This window comes from Eptatretus burgeri, chromosome 1, assembly GCF_056783735.1.
Source record: "Eptatretus burgeri isolate ZD-2024b chromosome 1, Ebu_testis_v1, whole genome shotgun sequence".
NCBI classification, from domain to species: Eukaryota; Metazoa; Chordata; class Myxini; order Myxiniformes; family Myxinidae; genus Eptatretus; species Eptatretus burgeri.
Genome location: NC_140961.1, coordinates 60,911,398 through 60,930,852, shown reverse-complemented (window position 1 = coordinate 60,930,852; position 19,455 = coordinate 60,911,398). Strand labels below are relative to the sequence as shown.

The window sequence follows — 19,455 nt, the reverse complement described above, 5'->3', positions numbered from 1 at the left end:
GAATGACAGCAGTGTATGATGAAAAGACTAAGGATGTGATGACTTCTGAACAGCTGCCTTTTTTGTTCATTAAAAAGTAGACCAAGTATAATATTTGAGAAAATGGATAATAAATGCTGGGAATTTAAATTGAAAAAAATTTTCCCCACAAGTTATCGAAATTTGTCTCAAATAATATATATGTCTGTAATCTACTTTTTCTTCTGGATTTTTCTTCTACTTGCACCAAATTATAATCCTCATTTTCAGTCATTTTCTTCATCATGCTTCAAAGCTCTCCTTCAAGCATCATTTTGAACTGATCTAAACTGCTTTGATTTCCTATAGTTGATGGTTTAAATATTTATTGGGGGGGTGGTGGGATAAAAAGGATAGAATACATGAAAAAAAAAACTCATGAAAGCAACACAAGAAAAAGCCTTATCAAATTAACAGAAAAAAACAATTTAATACATCATAAGCCATATTTGATTAAATGTAGCAAGTTAAATTGAATGTCATAAAATTAAGCAATACCTGATTAAGTAATGGAAGAAAGCAAGAAATATATTTTGCATGCTTGACTTGTCCTGCAGAGCCATCTCCATAAACTTGAATTATTATGGTGATATTTACGCATTAGCAGATTTATTACAACATTAGCTGTTAGCACACAGCATGAGCACACAGGTTGAAAGTGAAAGCGAGTTATTTTTTTAAGCATGTCTGCCTTGAACCTGTTTATTATTTATTTATTTTTGGAAATGCTCACATTCCTTTCCAATGAATTATTGACATAAATAGATGTGATAAAATTACAATGCAACATCTTGCTTCAATGCAGTCTGTTAAAGGCACAGAACCACCCACTGAAAAATATGGTGCCAGCTGCTACACTTCTTCCAGCAGTATCACTTTTCCTGAAGGCTTTAGAAGCCTTCGTGGGAATGCCAGCTCATCCCCTGCCCCACCCAACCTGCTGCCAACATTGAGAAAGGAAAAAAAAAATAAAAACTTGCACACCTCTTTCTGACTCACTGACCATCCTCAGTGTGGAATGGATTCCCTCACCAAAATTGAGCTGGCAAACCGTCCCATTGCTACAAAGGATCCAAAGATATCAGGCTGAAACGAAGCAGAATGCTGCATTTTGACTATCTTTTCCCAGCTACAATTCATAAACCTCATTAACTGTAATAATGGCTGCCAAAATCAGGTGGGCAATTTATTTATTACATCAGGTATCCTCTGCAGAAAATGCTGGTGGGGCATGTGTTCATGGCTACACAAATTAAAATATATATATATATATATATATATATATATATATATATATATATATATATATATATATATATATATATATATATATATATATATATATATATTGCATACTTGCAGTACAGCAAGAGAGTTAAATCCTGCATGTAGAGTTTGAAGGACAGATTTATTTGAAGTTGCTCTTTAAAATGAGATCAGTGAATTTCAGTGAGTAACCTTTTTATCCTGGAGTGTGCAACTTGAGCTGTTAACGTATCTCAAATAAAAATATTGTAACGAATGAAAAAAAAAGAAAAGAAAATAATTAAAATCCAAAATTGCTTCATGAGAAGCGAAGCAGCTCCTCTCTCATGTCCATATCCTGTAGACAGAGCATCAGTTCAGTCTCAGCAGTCTCCTGGCAATGATTGTGCTGGGTAGTTTGGCAATGCCTTGCCAGCAATCAGTCAAGGCAGGAATTTGAAGCTAAGCCAGGGTGTTGGGGATAACTCAGTTGCTCTTCGACAAAGAAACCATGCCAGGATCTTTAATGTCCATTAACTGATGGTGGCAGACAGGGCCACAGCTTAAAATCCACACGAGTAATTGCACACTGAGATGTAATGCCCTGTCTGCAAAACCCCAATTCGACAATTTTATATTTTAGCCAAGAATCAAAGCCAGACGAGACAGCTCAAAGGTAGGTGAGCCCCCTTCGAAACATCTGTTAGACCAAGTAGCTCATACTATTCACACATTCCAACGATTCCATGGAAAATTCCTTTGCCAATTCAAATTAAAATCAAGAAAAAATAATTAAATCAAAATATACAGTGCATTTGAAAACTTTCCCAACTTGCCACAACAAGGCCAACACCTTGCACAACACACGATACAATGCATACATGCATCTTGTATATCTCGGTTACAGGACAATCAGTTGTTGAGCACTGCTTTGGAGATTGTGAGCTCATGGAATGAGGAAAGCACATTCACACTGGATCGATACAGCAATACTTCGGTAGAGCTGGCTGGAAGGCTGAACAGGATGATGAGGGAAGAATACATCCTCCAGGAAGGTATCATAAGCATTCAAAAGGTGAGAGGAAATATCCCACTGGTCATATCAAAACGCTCATGTTTCCTCTTAAAACATTTGACGATTGAGGGCTAGGGAGGATATTTTTGGAAGATCGCCGTCGTTTGTTCAATGAAATCCGATTTTATTTGCCGAAAGCTGGTGGGTGAATTTCTTTGGTGGAATGAAGTTTATACTCATGACTTAACGTGAGATCATTCTCAGATTCTCTTTTAAATAGCAGTCCAATTCATCCATTGTCAAATTTAAACAAACCTTCAAGTATGCTTTGGCTCAAGAAAACATAGTACAGTTATTAATTTTCATTCAGCTAACATAAAACGAGAGTGAAGTCAATGGCGTACTTTTGCAAATTCCCATAATTCCCACCTAAAGCAAGGTTGAAAGACGGCAAAATGTTCCACCAGGAATGACTCAGTATCAAATTTTGAGTGAAAAAAATTCCCCGTTTTGATGCTCGTGACCTTAAGTTCCTGGGGCATCAACGGGGGTCAAATCCAACAATATCGTTATACACTTCATCATACTAGTTACATACTGGTGCTGAGGTGTCGTCCACCAGACGGCAGTCTCCTTGGGTTAACCTGAGGTGGTCCCTTCGGGGGGAGCCTGGAATATCCTATACCGAAGAGACGATGATCACCCGTCTTATCATACAAGCTCAAGCGTTTGGACATCGGTATTGCAGCACTCCGAGGTTTGGAGACAGGAGAGTGGCAAGATCATGGTAGGTGTTTACACCCACTATTGGTCTAGTCGCTCTGATGGTTACCATGCCCAAGGAGCTGATGTCGCTGTGTTCAACAAGCTAACTCCAATGATAATTGAGGTAACACCGGTCAATGAACGTATCATGAGACTAAGGATTCGTTACTCATTGGGTGTCATTTCCCTGGTCTCTGTATATGCTCTGGACTGAGGTGAGTGATCTCACCGTGAACACATTCTATGCCAAGCTCGAGTCTGTGGTTGATCAGTGCCTCAGGTGAGATACTCTTCAAGTATTGAGGAATTTCATTGCATTGACTGGAACTGATAGGGATGGTTCTGAAACATTTGTTGTTCCCTATGGGTCTGGAAATGGGAACCAGAATAGCAATAAGTTCCTTGACTTTGCAAGAAGTCATGGAATTAAGGTGGCTGGTTCATGGTGTCAGCACCCACAGGCTCATGGTTGGCCTTGGTATTACAACGCTGGTGATGTGGCAAAGGATATTGACCATGTGCTCGTTGGAGGATGATCCAGAACTGCAGGGTCCAGTGGAGTGCTCAGTTCCTCAATACCAACCACAGGCTTGTGGTAAGAATTCTGAAGTTGCAGCTTAAATCCTGGAGAATGGAACCATCCCAGCCAAGGCTGGATGATGGCAAGCTCAAGGATGAGAGGGTAGCTGAGGAGTTTGTGAACAGGCTGAATGGGGATTTGGGGGGACTGGGTGCTTTGGGGAATCCTGAGTTGTGGAGTGCCTTCAAACCTACCATCCATGATGTTGCCGGTGGATGTCTTGGAACTCCCCTTGGGTGAAGAAGAATTTTGTCTCTCAAGAACACTGGATAATATTGACCAGAGTCACAGGGCCAGGCTTTATGGCAGAGCTGAGCTGTTCAGGAAGTTGAGGCATAAAACTGAACGTGTGCCGAGGATGGACGAGGAGGCCTATGTGTGAGGCATCTGTGAGACGGAAGAGCATCACCTGTGGTCAAGTGATTATCATCCTGCTGAGAGGAATTCTTGCATTGCGTTCCTCTAAGCCCATCCATCGGTGCACTGCAGTTAGAGCGGAGGGTGGTAGGCTCTTGAAAGAGGAGTCCGAAGTAAAGGCCCGCTGGGCCAGTTACTTTGAGCGGTTGTACCAGGCTGATCCACGAGCTGCTGAGTTGGATGTCCAGGGTGTTACTATCCCCATTATTGACACTCCCATCAACTGTGATCCACCTTTGTTTGTGGAAACACAAGCTGTGGTGAACCGATTGAAATGGGGTAAAGCTCCTGGGATTTGTGGCATCCACGCTGAACTTTTGTCAATTGGTGGAAACGCTGGCTGACATTTCGGTCTCTTCAGAGAATTCTTGGTTGCCGCTGGTTGTACTGTCCAATGAGCGGTTGCTGAGAGAGATTCAACTGAGATTTGTTACCTGCATAGTCCATAAGCATCAGCTGTGGATATATGGGCATGGCTCATTTTCCTTACGCTGATCCTGCTCACCAGATTCTCTTAGCAACGGAGCCTCGTGAGTGGAGGGGGCCAATGGGCCGACAATGTGCCTCGTTGTTGGAGCAGGTTAATTAGCATCTCAAGATGGGGATGGGCCAGGCATCTGCCTGGGGAATGGTCAGACAGACCCTGGAGTACTGGCAGAAAGTGGATTCAGTGACGCGCTGCTCCGGCGCATGCTCCCATACCTTATCTCACCTGACTTCATGCATCTCCAAATGGTGATTGCATATACAAAGTTTCATTTTAAAATGTTTTAAATCGTGCTGCAATTGCATTTTTCGGTATTTGAACAATTGACCTCAACCCGGGAGGGTGAGTGGGCAGCTTAAAAAATGCTTCTGCTTTTGCACCTTTGTGCCATGTGGTGATCGCAACTACCAAGTTTGGTGAATTTCTGCACAACCATTTAGGAGGTGATAGTGAGACGAACACAGATGGAGCAGATTACAATATCTCCCCGTTTTTTTTAGCTTACCTGGAACATAGTTCTGGGGATTTTATGCGATTGAGCAGAGTCCTGAGGTGAGTCAGTCAGTCAGTCAGTCAGTGAGGGAGTCAGTCCGTAAACACTTCAGTCATTATCACTTGAACTAAACACACAATTTTGATGAAACTTGGCCACAAGCTTCATATGCGATGCTTAACGAAGGTGTAGTGACCGCGTCAAAATCTGCACTCAACAAGGGGTTCTACGGGGGGGGGGGTGGAGGTTTGGACCCCACCCCCCCAAAAAATGTATATACTCTCTTCTCCAAAACTACACACACAATTTTGATGAACCTTGACTCCAACCTTCATCACCTGTGATGTTCCAAAGTTTGTTCATGGTATCAAAAAATTCAGGGTCTAAAGGAGGTCTGCGGGGGGTTTGAATGACTTGCTCTTGACCCAGGTGAGCATCAGGACAGGTGGTCCTATGTTATTTTTTTAAAGTGTGGGAATAATAATAAGGGTCCATAATGATAATAATAACTAAAGTGAAGTTGATGGTGCATCATTACAATTTTGCATGCTTCCCACCGAAAGCATAATTAAAAGATGGCAAAAATTTCCACCAGGAATTAACAAATATCAAATTTTGAGTTAAATTTCTTTCCCGTTTTGACCCCTGTGATCAAGTCCCCAACTGCTGGGGTATAAACCCAGGGGTGAAAGCCCCCCAAAAAATCGTTACATCTTTTATGCGTCCCCCGATGTTGATTGCATATGCAAAGTCTCATTTTAAAATTATGCCTGTAATTGCATTTTCCGGTATTTGACATAGCCCAAGAGGGTGTGGTAAAACATTATACTGCTCTTGTACCTTCTTAGCATGTGGTGTTCATAACTATCAAGTTTGGTGAATTTCTGTGCAACCGGTTTCGGAGATGAAGTGATGGACGGATGGATGGACAGACAAAGACAGACAGCCAATTAAAATTCCCCCCCACCTCCGTTTTTTTTTTTTTCCAAAAACACACAAACAAAGAAAAAAAACATGGGGATAGCAAGCTTTTAAAAATATTCATAAATGTATACACATGAAAGGAGAATAACTTTAGCTCGTAGGTCAGACTTTTTAAAAAGCAAATAAATATTAAGTCTCACTTCAAAGCTGATACACTTTTCTTCAACCCCATGCAGATGATTGGAAGAAATTTTGTGCCCGTTCGCCCAAATCCAGTGAAAATACCAGCCACACGTCAAGACTACTCTCTGTTACACTGCTTCCAGAAAGATGCACATAAGGTGCATACCTATCTCAAGATGTTGAAATGCAAGAGGTCTCAGGAAAGCAATTGTAATTAGCAAACAGGTCATATTAAAAATTCAGAACCATGTCACTGAACATGACTCACATGCCAATTTATACTGCAATACAATTTTATGCTGATACCATGGTACCAACATGAACTTTTATTATTGTTTGCTGCCAATTTAAAATGCTGTTTCATGTACAGAAAAATAAAATGTTTCATATCCCTTCATTTTGACAGATGTTGCAAATTTAGGAAAACTTTTATCATCACCCTTTTCATCATAGTATTTCATCAAAAAGCCACTTTATAGGAATGGTGAATAACAGAGACATTCAGCACAATGTTTTTATTTGTCCATTTACATCAATCGAGCATCACATAATGTCGTTCATTTCACTTGTGCTTGTATTCAAACACCGGCTCTGAAAAGGAAAAGAAGACAAAGCAGACAGAACAAGCCGATTCCAAAATAAAACCTCCTGTTTTTAGCCAATGAAAAACAAAACATGACAGCGAAAATTAATAACATCATTCTTTACATGGATATCTCGTATATAAAGATCAATTCATGTTTGTTCTTGTATATATATTTTTTTTAACACGACAGCCAAATCCAACCAAATTTTGTATGTTGCCGAAGGGTACCCCAAGTATGGTTTCTGTCTTGGTAGTATATCTGGGGGAGGAGTTCAGGGTGGGGAGGAAGACCCCAATTCCCTCTACGTACTGTAAATGTGCGTCGTGTAGCACCACCCGGTCATATCCAGTATTACAAATCATCTTCTTATTATAAAGAAAGTTTAAACAACTTGCTAATATGCATTACAGTGATGTTGAAATCTGAGTGAGAATAATGCGAAATTTTGAAAATGTTTCATTTCATTCAAAGTGGAGGTTCAAACCAATGCATCAAACACAGCTTCGCAGTGAAGCTGAAGTGATTTTTGCTCACGCCATATGTAAGCTGCAAGGATGGTTAACGAAGGTGATGTTGGCCGACTTCCATGCAGATGGAAGATGACTTCCACCAAATTATAGAGTGAATAGAGCAGAATGTTGGTGAAGTACAACTTTCCATCTTTTGATTAAATCTGTCAGCAAAGTGACAGATACTTTATCCAGTTTGTTTATAAAAGTCAGTGCAAGGTCAGTATATTAATATTTTTTGAGAAAATATATTCAATGTATTGAGGGATAGCATCAAGGAACATTTGTTCATGATGAAAGTGAGAAACACACTAACTAAATATTTATTTTGCTTCAACATTTTCCCAAGAACTATTTGCTGAGAGAATCTATCTTGGAAGTAAGGAATGATTTTTAGATGAGTGCCAGGTGGGAGTAGATGAAGTAACAAACAGTTAAAAAGGCAAAAAAGACAAAGCTCCAGGTCTTCATCCTCCAGGTACGAGTGGTACTTTATCAGGTGTCTCTCTGGTGAAAGTTCTTGTTCCAACCCATCTGTCACCTCAAATGGCCTCCCCACAGACTCTGCTTGAGCCAGAGCAGAACGTCTCAATTAAATGTTTGCCTCCAAATATTGTATACCCAACCAATCCAATTATGTTATATACCAACTTACCCTTTTGAAACCAATGCCAACTGAAATTTGCATCTTTTTCACCGGAGAAGATGGAGAAAGTTCTGTCTATTATCATCTGGAGGTTTCTCACCATGCATCATCAACAGGCCGAGAAGGAATCGATGCTTTTGTCTCAAATCCTGTTTAGCTGCTCTTGCTTCTCCTCTTTTTTCAGGCATATGACTCACCTTTGAGTGCCTCCAATTTGCCTGGCAGACAGCTGACATAACTCCCACTCACAAAAAGGATTCAAAAACAGATCCATTATCCTATCATCCCACCAAACTTCTAATCTGTGCATGAAGGACCGGTAAGCTGTAGGCTCGTTTCCAAATGTGAGCAAAGTAATGAAATCCATGATCGCAAACTTTGTTTTTCCTTTTTTATTTTAACAGCACAATTTCTGACCACCAGTTTGGATTTTGCCCTGGTCAGTCAACTTTAGTTAAGGATATGCTTCTTTCCTACAGATGGTCAAGAAATAAATATCAAACAAGAGGTTAGGACCGACTCGCTGGACACACCTCAGAGATTTGACACAGTCTGGCATCCTGCTCTGCTTGCCGAGCACGCTTTCTGCAGCATACAGTCGTGGCCAAAAATATTGGCACCCTTGCATTTTTTTTTTCAAATAACTTACAATTTTCTCGAAAATAAGTTGAAATTGGCAAAAGTATTTGGTCTCCACAATTCTTCATTTCACTGTTAATATGAAAGAACCTTTGTTTTTGATTCAGAACTTAATATATCCTTTAAAATCAGAAAATATAGAGAAATGGCATTGACAAAATGATTGACACCCTAGATTTAATATTTGGTAGCACAGCCTTTGGACAAAATAACTGCAGTCAGGTGCTTCCTGTAGCCATGAATGAGATTCTGACAACTCTCTAATGGGAGTTTGGACCACTCTTCTTGTGCAAACTGCTCCAGTTCACCCAGATTTGAAGGGTGCCTTCTCCCAACTGCTGTTTTCAGATCTCCTCACCTGTGTCTCATGGGATTTAGATCTGGACTCATTGCTGGCCACTTCAGAACAGTCTAGCATTTTATTTTGAACCATTCATGGGTGCTTTTTGAAACGCGTTTAGGTCATTGTCCAACTGCAAGACCCATGACCTTCACAGAGACCCAGCTTTCTGACACTGGGTTGAACATTGTGCTCCAAAAAACCTTGGTAATCTCCTGATTTCATGATGCCATGTACACATTTAAAGCACCCAGTGTCAGAGGTAGCACAGCAACCCCAAAACATCAGTGAACCTTCTCCATGTTTGACTGTAGGGAAGGTGTTCTTATCTTTGAAAGCTTCATTTTGTTTTCTGCAAACATAGAGATGATGTGCTTTTCCACAGGACATTCACCCAGAAGGATTTTGGCAAACTACAGTCAGGCTTTCTTTTGTGTCTCTCTGTCTCTCTCTGTCTCTCTCTGTCTCTCTCTGTCTCTCTCTCTCTCTGCAGTGGAGTCCTCCTGGGTCTCCTACCATAGAACCCCCTTTCCTCAAGTTGGCCACAGATGGTGCGAGTTGAAACCGTCATACCTTATGTCTAAACGTCAGCTTGAATCTGTTTTGCAGTTCATCGATGTGCTTTCTCCACCATTTGAGCAATCCTTCGCTGCAATCTTCGATCAAATTTTCTCTTGTGGCCACGTTCATGGAGGTTGGCTGCAGTGTCATGGACCTTAAGCTTCTGATAACATGAACATGAAGGTCTCTGGAAATGGACTTGTCACCTTGAGATTGTCCATGCTTGGCTACAATCTTGTTTCTGACCTCATCAGACAATTACCTGGTTTTCCTTCTTTTCTCCATGCTCATTGCGGTCGACACAGTGACACAAAACAGCAGAATGACTCCTTTTCTCTATTCAAACTGGTTGAATGAGTGATTTTTATATTGCAGTTACCTGCAACTCACAACAGGTGAGTTTAATTCCAAAGCAAAGGAGAATCACCTGTTTGAAATCTAATTATTTCTAACAACTTCCAAAAGGTGCCAATAATATTGTCCAGGCCATTTTAGGATTTCTGTGTAGAATAAGCTAAGATTTAATATTTTTTTCAGATTTTTTTGTTTTGTTCCACTGCAAACCAAAGAAATACATGTGTGGATGACATAAAATTTATTAATTTCAACAATTTTCTGGAAGAAATGGTGCATTATTTGAAAAAAAGTGCAAGGGTTGCCAATTATTTTGGCCACGACTGTACATGGCAAACTTCAACCTTGTTTTCTGACTTTCACCACTCATGCAGTCAACATGATGCTTACCTCTCTTCTTATCTCCAAGTGGAAGCTATAGTGTCCCAAAGCAGTGTCTTGAGCCATCTTGCATCTAGTTTACATAAATAACCTCTCAGAAGCTTAAAAAAAATCCTCCTTGAAGATGACGCCCTATTGTAGCATATATCACTCGTTTTAGTACCTCCATCCCACTGACAGGTAGGCAGCAGCTGTGTTGCTTTCTGCTGATATGAAAATGATTAGATGCTGGTCTAACAAATGCAATAAGTCTTTCAACCATGACAAATCTCAGTCTTACACCTTCCCTTCAGAATAATTGTCAAATGAATCCACCTATTGACACAGTCTGCCACTGGAAGAGGTTCAGTCTCTTGAACTTCTTAGTCTCACCATCTGTTAGCTCTCCTCTGAGGACCACGTCAAAGCTGACCTTCAAAGCGAGATACACCACCAACCGGGGATCATCTATTGTTCCAAGTCATACTTTGAAAAATCGCAATGATACTCAACTTAAAAAGCTTTTGTTAATATCTCAATTGAATACCACTCGCCCATAAAAGATTGCTCTCCAACAGCACATTTGTCCATCCTCGATTCTGTGGAAACTAAAGCTCTCAACATTAATGGTATCGATCATGATGAGCCAGAAGCACAAAACCTGTTGTTCTCATGTCACACACAGGTTGGTGAGCTTTTGTTGTTGTTTTTTTAAAACCGATATTCCTGCAGTCTTGCTCCCTTAATCCTCCCACCTTCCCCAGATCCTTGAGGATGCATGCGCTTTTTGTGTAACTCCCATTAGCTAGGCTCACTGACCAACATAAACTTTCATTGTTTTCTCTAACATGTGGAATTTCCTTCATAATGTTATTCAATCCCAGTCTTCCTTAAAAAAATGTTGTGTTGGCGGTGCACCATATGTCATTCTCCATTCAAATCGATGATCCTTTCCATCCCCATACATCTCCAAGGCCCAAGCCCACTTCCCTTCTTGAAGGGGACTGTTTTCTCCTCTCCTCTTTGTTCATTGCCTTGCTTGTTGTGTCTGTCTGTTGCCCTACTGTCTCAATGTCAGGACATTGTCTATTTTTCTGTCACCTCGGCTCTTCTACAAGTTGAGATTTTGCATACAAAAAAAATAAAAAATAAAAAAAACAACAATAAAAATCACCATGAGGCAATAATTTTGACAAACAAGGCAAATAAGAATGATATCCTGCACATCATAAAAAAAAACTTGTGCACTGAAGGCATATGAAAGCTTCCACTCTGATGGACAAGTTTATGTCCAAAATTGGAGTGTTTTGTAATGTAATGCAAGTATCATTTATGTCATACTGTCAGGAACTATTTGGCGTTGCACAGGGGTGGGGGGGGGGTGAAGTGCGATACCCAGCACTGCCCGACTGGGTGAGCTTTTCCCGGCAGTGGTTTTGGGACGTGTTGAACATTGTCAAGTTATTGAGTTATTGGCCTCATGGTGGTTACCTTTTGCCTGCGGGAAGGCGATACTGCCTGACCCCACAAACCCAATATAGACTTGATAGAGGCCTTTTGTGGCTTCAAAACGAACGTCAAGGCCAATGTGTGGTAGCTTAAAACCTTGCCCAGATTCTGAAGTATCTACTCCCAAAATTTGGGGCTTCTATGTGCTACGATGGTTCAGCCATGAAAGAATTAAAACGTACAAACACTTGAAAATACTTATAAGATACAGAAAAGCTTAGTTACAAGCATAAACAAAAGTCCAGGTCAAATATTAACCACCCTCTTTTTCATTTTAACTTGCTTGTGATTATGTAGCAACATAAGAATGGCTAGGAGACAACATGGAAGATTAAAAAGTAACCAAAGTAGGCCAAACATATAATTAGTCAACCAATAATTATCAACAAGAAAAAGAGCAATCAGAGACCGTCACCAGAACTGCTTTTGTGTGGTGTATTTTGTGTGGCATTTGTGTGCTGGTATGTTATGTAATTAACAAGAGACAAAATTAGAACTGCCACTTTATAAGTGCTGCAAGTGATGACCAGGTACCAAAATGTCATGCTTTGATTGGACACCTGACCCTGACCCATGATGTTTTTCCATCATTATTCAATTGAATTTAGAGTGGGATTAAAATAAATTCAATTCAAATCTAATGGAAAACCAAATAGGTACAGTCCTGCATTGGAGTAATCAGAAGGAACCTAAACAAGCAAAAAGCAAAGATGAAGTCATCAGAAGGAACCTGGATAGGATTTACATTTCAGCTGCTACTCCCCTACCCTCAAACCCATCCAGACACAGCCAAGTGAGCCTCAATCAAAAAAACAAAAAGAACGCACATGAAAAAATTTCATAATTCTGGCTGCCAGACCATGCGTCCGATCAAGTTGAAATTTAAAACGTGTATTCCCCATCACTACGAGATCATAAATGTGAAGTTTCATGTCGATTGATTAAGCGGTTCCAGAGAAAACATTATTTAATATTTTCTTCAATCCAATAGGGCTGCCAAACCATGTGACCTATCAATTATTCTTCAACAAACTTGTACACCCATGGGTTAGGGAATGTTTTTGTGAAGTTTCCCCTCAATTTGTCGAAACATTTTGGAGAAGATTTTTATAGGTTTTATGGTAAATCCAATATGGCTGCCAAACCATGTGACCTATGACATCATGTGTGAACCTTTTGTCCCTCATGGTTAGGCGATCATACCTGTAAAGTATTGCCTCGATCTGTTCAGCTACTTCAGAGAAGAACATTTTTGAAGGTATTTTTTTGTAAGACAATCTAAAATAAAATTTTATTTTTGAATAAAAAAATTAGACTTATTCCCCATGGAGTAGTACTTTCCATGTGCCAAGTTTCAATTTTTTCCTTGGTGCAGTTTGAGATAGAGGTCCAAAGTTTTTTCGTTTTTCTAATATGGTTGCCATAACACATGACCTATGACATCATAATTATCATTAAAACATTCTACATGAGTAGTCGCACCTATGGTGAAAGTTTTGGCTCAATCCAACAAGTGGTTGCGGAGAAAAACACAAAAGTTCTGTGCGGGCAAACAAACAAACAATACGTTGTCGTGCAGAGCGCAATACTTGCAAAATCCGTAAAAAAACAATTTGACCTCAAAAATGGTGCTTGAATTCATTGACCAAATATGCAACTCCTCCACAAATTTCAAGTGAATCGGATGAAAAATGACAATTTTAGACATTCGGTCTATGTTGTCGTCCAAAATAATTGGCTGTTTGAATTCAGTGACCTGAAATATAAATCCTCTTCAAATTTCAAGTCAATCGGATGAAAATTTAGGATTTTAGAAATACCTCGGTTGTTGACCTTTGGCCTATGTTGACCTTTTGACCTCAAAAACAATCGGCTTCTTCCTTATGACAAACTCTACCATGTGGTGAAGTTTCGTGAAGATCAGTTTAAAATTGTGACCTGTCAGCGACAAACAGACAAACAGACAGCCAGACAGACAGACAGAGACAGACAAAATAACAAAATCGACTAACCGATATACTTGAAAAATCTTCGATTTGGCAAATAACAGACAGACAAACAAACGGACCCAAACACAATACCCTCTCTCCTTCGGCGAGGGTAGCAAGCAAGTTATGAAGCAATGCAGAAGTGCATTGTGGAAATCTTCCATATTCTTGGAGCAGTGGAATATGAAATGACAATAAAACATCAAAGCATGGGTCACGTACCTTCAAACCTGAAGTCTGGAAATTTCTCCAAGTCTCCTCCTCCATATAGACGCTGCAGCTTTTGCATTTCCTCACTAAAAACATGACTGTAATCCTGTCCACCATCCACTGGTCCTCCAGCACTCCTACCAAGGCAATGCAAAACACCAAATACAAAAGTCACAATTTAATGCAAATATAAACATGAATAAAGAAAACATGTTAACTGCAAAACCAAAATAATCATCAGGAGCATTTTCCTGCAACAACCAACCTGGCCCTTTCCATATTTTGCGAATAATGGGCAATGCCTTTTCCTCCACTCCCCCCCCCCAACTCACACCCACTGTTGTTCCTATATTCTCCTTTCCTCCCCCAGCCCCTGTCCTTTTTTTTTTCCTCTTATTTTCCTTTCCATTTATTGAAATCAGTTTATAAAAATTTACCTACACTTCTTCAATCGAATGCTTATATAAGAAATTAACAGAACTTTATGTAAAAGGAATATTTCAATGTCCTGTGCAACAATACATATCTAATCATAAGACAAGATTAAAAGCACATTTTTATGCTGTAATGCTGCCAATTAATGTGGCTGCCAAATAAGGAAACATCAATTTACCAATTAGAGAAGTTGACAAGTTTACATATATGGGGTCTGTGGTGACCATAACAGGAGGGGTGGATGCAGATGTACCACAACGGATACAAAAGGCAGGGGGCTCAAAACTCAAGGAAGATTCGTAAGAAAAGGGGCTCAAGATTTGTAAGACTCATGGAAATTTGGAAGTCAAAGAAGTATAAAACCAAAACTAAGCTGGAGTTCTTCGACAGCAACGTGAAGTCAGTCCTCCTATTTGGATGTGAATCTTGGGAAAAAAAATCACCAAATAAATAGCATACAAACTGCAGTCTTTCATCTGCAGCAGCCATAAGAAAGTCTTGAGAATATTCTGGCCTGACATGGCTAGTAAGAAAGAGGTTGAAAGGCTAACAGGGAGGAAAAAAAAATCATAGGAGAGATCAAACTTTGGAGGTGGAGATGGATTGGTCACGTGGTGAACATTGAGGAAATAGATATGCCAAAAAGAGCAATATGCTGGGCACCCGATAGGAAGAGAAAGGTTGGATGGCCAAGAGAGATCTGGGGACGTACCGTCGAGATGCAAATGAAAGGAATTAAGGTCACGTGGAATAAAATCGGAACGTGGACCCAAGACCAATGGAAATGGCAAAAGCTCCATATATCAGGTAAATAATAAATAAGCAATGCTACCAATTATCCTTTGGGAAAAGCAAAAGGTTTGTTATTGTATTTCTCAACTAAAAGAATCTAAACCTGATCATTATCCTGATTGGCTGTCAGTCAAAGGACAATTTCAGCAAGTGTAGTGTTTTGCAATGCAGGTGATCCAATTATAACAATATAGTTGTTGTTCAGAGATGCAGCATGAAAAAAGAAATCCTTCGACAAAAATGACACCTGGCGTCTAAAGCTCTGCACTGCATCAAACTCATTCTGCACACACATAATTAAACCTTTGATCCTGAATAGAAATTATTGGTCTGCACATCATCAGTGCTCGGTTTGAGATTGGAAGTTAGAAAAGATTGTGTAGATTCACTCAGTGCATTACTCCAGGAACATCCAATGCCAAGGAAACAGCATCCTTCAAGTCAAAATGTTATTTTAGCAGCACTGTTTGTGAAAATGTTTTTTTATTGCTGATTTATTGCAGTTAACAATCTTTGAATCAAAGATTTGATGCATTTTGAATTTAGCAAAATTACTTGCATCATGCAATTTTTGTTTCAAATATTTTAGCAGAAGCTGGTAACACACAATTATCACGTCCAACTTTCTGTACATTTTCACAGAAACAATTTACTGCCAGGCAGTATTCCTGTAATTTGAAAATGTTTGCACGTTTATAGTTATTCAAAAAAATAACTCAGCCAAAGTGCCCTTTCAAAGTAAATCACAGCAATGTTCATGCACAGGGAAGCTACAGAACAGTCAGAAGTATTTGTTTTAAAAGATAAAAGGGCATCACCTGTTTTACATTATCATTCCCAAGGCAGAAAAAGCTTAAAAGTTAAGATGGGATAAGCTATAAAAAGCTTATAAGTTTAGAGTTAAGAAGGTAGCAAGGCAGGGGACTTTCACTCAGAAAGTAGTTAATGCATGGAATGGCCTCCCTGGAAAGGTAGTGGCAGCAGAAAAAGTAGATAAGTTTAATTAGAATTGGATCGGTACCTGGAAGTTATAGAGATAGAGGGGTATGGGGATGTTGATAAGACTTTTAGGTAGTTTGAGAGTTGATGGGTGATTGCATACATGTGTACGGAGTGTGCTGGTGGGAATCTTGTCAAGTGGGGTTGTGTGGTTGATGTGTTTTTAACCAAGCCCATGCCCCGTCCCCTGAGGAGAAGAAAAGGGGGAAAAAAATAAAATACAAAAACTACAGTAGCTCCAAAAAATAAGAATAAAAACCCCAAAAAATTTATTTCATTAATTAAAAACATTTTTTGCATTTTCTTCCTTGGATCTTGTGTAGTTGGGTTGGTGTGGTGCTCGCACAGGTATGACGGGCTGAATGGCCTCCACCTGTGTTGGATGTCTGTTATTATAAATAAAACAACTTAACTGTCAGCAATGTAAATATCAAGTGCAGTCTTTCCTATTTCCAAGCAACTTGATCTTTATCCATCAGTTTGGATTCCGTCCCATTCACTTAACTATGGACGAACTTCTGATGCTCTCTTATCAATGGTTGGAGGCCCTAAATCTCAAACAGCTGGTCAGGAGAATCCCACTGGCCACATCTCAGGCATTCAACAGTTTGGTATCCTGCTCTACATGCCATGCTCACTATGCTCGTGTTATACAAGGTCAGCTTTACACCTGGCTATCCAGCTTCCTGTACTTACGCAGTCAGCACGTTAGTCAATGGAACCCTCTTCTCTCCTCACATAGTGATAGGCAAATAGCCTCCTGTTAGGTTAAAGATCCTTTCATTTTCACTGACAAGCAGACAACAGGTCTGGTGCATCACTTTCTGTTGACCTGGAATTGATTGGATGCAGGTCTGACAAATAGAACACTTCTTTCAACCCTGGCAAATCTCTCACTCTCACCCTGTCATTATGGAGCAATTGTCAAATTAACCCACTTATTTTCATGGGCAACAAGTGGAAGAGGTTCTGTCTCCCTAACTTCCATGTATCACTATTAGTTACTACCTCTTCGAAGCTCTCAAAAATTCATTTTTCACGTTGAAAAAGCATAATCACTCAAACCCAACAAAGCCTCCATCCATAGCTCAATGGAGTACTGCTCTCCCATATGGGCTTGTGCCACATCTTCACATCTGTCGCTCCTGGATTCTGTGAAATCTCAAGCTATCCACATTATTGGGAATTCCCATGATGAGGTCGAAGCACAATTACTGTTGGCCACTTTAGAACAGACAGGTTGGTGATAACTGTTTAATAGTGCTTTTCCTCCAGTCTAGTTCTGTCTGCTCTCTTAGTCCTCTGATCCTCTCCAGATCCTCCAGGCTACACACATTCTTCCAATAACTCCATGGCCTGGTTAAAGTTTCTAATTCCAAGCTTACCGGTCACCTACATTATTTTGTCCCTCTTTTGTCCCACTTGTGGAATTGCCATCCGTAGACAGATCAATCACAATCCCTGTGTTGTAAGAGGCGACCAGGGTTGCGTCAGGAAGGGCAGCTGGCGTAAAACATGCGCCAAATCACTATGCGGATGATCCGCTGTGGCGACCCCGAATGGGGGGGGGGAGGAAAAAAAAAATAAAAGAGAGAAAGAGAGAAAGAGAGAAAAAGAGAGAGAAAGAGAGAGAAAGAGAGAAAGAGAGAGAGAAAGAGAGAGAGAAAGAGAGAAAGAGAGAGAGAAAGAGAGAGAGAAAAAGAGAAAGAGAGGAGAGAGAGGAAGAGAGAAAGAGAGAAAGAGAGAGGAGAGAGAGAAAGAGAGAAAGAGAGGAGAAAGAGAGAAAGAGAGAAAGAGAGAAAGAGAGGAGAAAGAGAGAAAGAGAGAAAGAGAGAAAGAGAGAAAGAGAGAAAGAGAGAGAGAAAGAGAGAGAGAGAAAGAGAGAAAGAGAGAGAGAGAAAGAGAGAAAGAGAGAGAGAGAGAAAGAGAGAAAGAGAGAAAGAGAGAAAGAGAGAAAGAGAGAAAGAGAGAAAGAGAGAAAGAGAGAAAGAGAGAAAGAGAGAAAGAGAGAAAGAGAGAAAGAGAGAAAGAGAGAAAGAGAGAAAGAGAGAAAGAGAGAAAGAGAGAAAGAGAGAAAGAGAGAAAGAGAGAAAGAGAGAAAGAGAGAAAGAGAGAAAGAGAGAAAGAGAGAAAGAGAGAAAGAGAGAAAGAGAGAAAGAGAGAAAGAGAGAAAGAGAGAAAGAGAGAAAGAGAGAAAGAGAGAAAGAGAGAAAGAGAGAAAGAGAGAAAGAGAGAAAGAGAGAAAGAGAGAAAGAGAGAAAGAGAGAAAGAGAGAAAGAGAGAAAGAGAGAAAGAGAGAAAGAGAGAAAGAGAGAAAGAGAGAAAGAGAGAAAGAGAGAAAGAGAGAAAGAGAGAAAGAGAGAAAGAGAGAAAGAGAGAAAGAGAGAAAGAGAGAAAGAGAGAAAGAGAGAAAGAGAGAAAGAAGAAGAAGAAGAAGAAGAAGAAGAAGAAGAAGAAGAAGAAGAAGAAGAAGAGACAGATCAATCACTCTCTTCCTTCCAAGGCTTCAAGAAAACAATGCACCAACTCCTCATGTTACCTAACCCCCATTTCCATATCCAAGTAGTCTTCTACCCCACATTACCCCAGCCTATTCCAACCCTCCTACAATTGCATGTCAATGTGCTTCCTCCGATATATTTTGACTTTTCGTGTTTTTTTTTTTTCCCCCTTGCTTGTTGTGTTCAACTGTGGTCCATTGCCAGTACATTCCTTTATTACGCCATCACCTCACTCTTCCATAAGCCTAGATTGATTGTGTTGAGGGACAACAAAGAAAAGTTTAAGAAACTGCATTGTCTCCCTATTGCAATGGAGATAATGATGTATTTATTGCAGTAGGTATTGTAAAATTAACCCCTCACTCAAATCCCTAATGGTGAAATTGAGCTTGTTGGAAGCCTCCTTCTTTTCCAAGTTCAGTGTTGTTTGCTATTGGCAAAAACGAACACTCCGTTTAGCAGAGTAATGCACTTTATTCTAATATAAAGGAAATTGTGGTCGTGTAAACCAATATTATTTTGTCGAAACCATCTTTTCCTACTATTTTATATTTCATTAACATCCCAATAAAATAAATAAAAAACATGCGCTGCACAAACTGGAGTGTCATGACAATTATTTACTTTGCCTATAATACGTATGTATTTCAATGTTATTCTTTCCTTATTAAACATTATAAGTTGGCAGATCTTTTTTGACTTTTGTACCTCATGCAAAAGCCATAGAAGTCCTGCAATCTGGCCTGCTCCCAAAACAAGCAGGGTTAAAGCAATCAGAAAAGAGGACACCACATAAAAATGTCCAAAGGCAGCATTTCCTTGTTAGGTGCAAAAAACCATGATGATGATATCCGCATTGTCAGATCTTGAAAAAAAAACAACAAATAAATAAATTATA

General features: G+C 39.8%; 2 protein-coding genes across 4 annotated transcripts in view; one reads left to right on the top strand and one right to left on the bottom strand.

The window, feature by feature from the left end:
• LOC147034582 (somatolactin-like) overlaps positions 1-6,524 on the top strand; it is a 25,075-nt gene extending 18,551 nt beyond the window's left edge. For both annotated transcript variants that reach the window (XM_085885642.1, XM_085885632.1), the window contains exons 4-5: positions 2,171-2,338; positions 6,181-6,524. In XM_085885642.1, coding sequence (XP_085741768.1) covers positions 2,171-2,338; positions 6,181-6,345 — 333 coding nt within the window. In that variant the 3' untranslated portion in view covers positions 6,346-6,524. The remainder of the gene's footprint in view (positions 1-2,170; positions 2,339-6,180) is intronic.
• ATP5PF (ATP synthase peripheral stalk subunit F6) overlaps positions 6,403-19,455 on the bottom strand; it is a 26,396-nt gene continuing 13,343 nt past the window's right edge. The window contains exons 3-4 of one of the 2 annotated variants that reach the window (XM_085885651.1): positions 13,843-13,967; positions 6,403-6,718 (exon numbers count right to left, since the gene is read on the bottom strand). In XM_085885651.1, coding sequence (XP_085741777.1) covers positions 6,690-6,718; positions 13,843-13,967 — 154 coding nt within the window. In that variant the 3' untranslated portion in view covers positions 6,403-6,689. The remainder of the gene's footprint in view (positions 6,719-13,842; positions 13,968-19,455) is intronic. The other variant, XM_085885661.1, reaches the window with a different exon arrangement.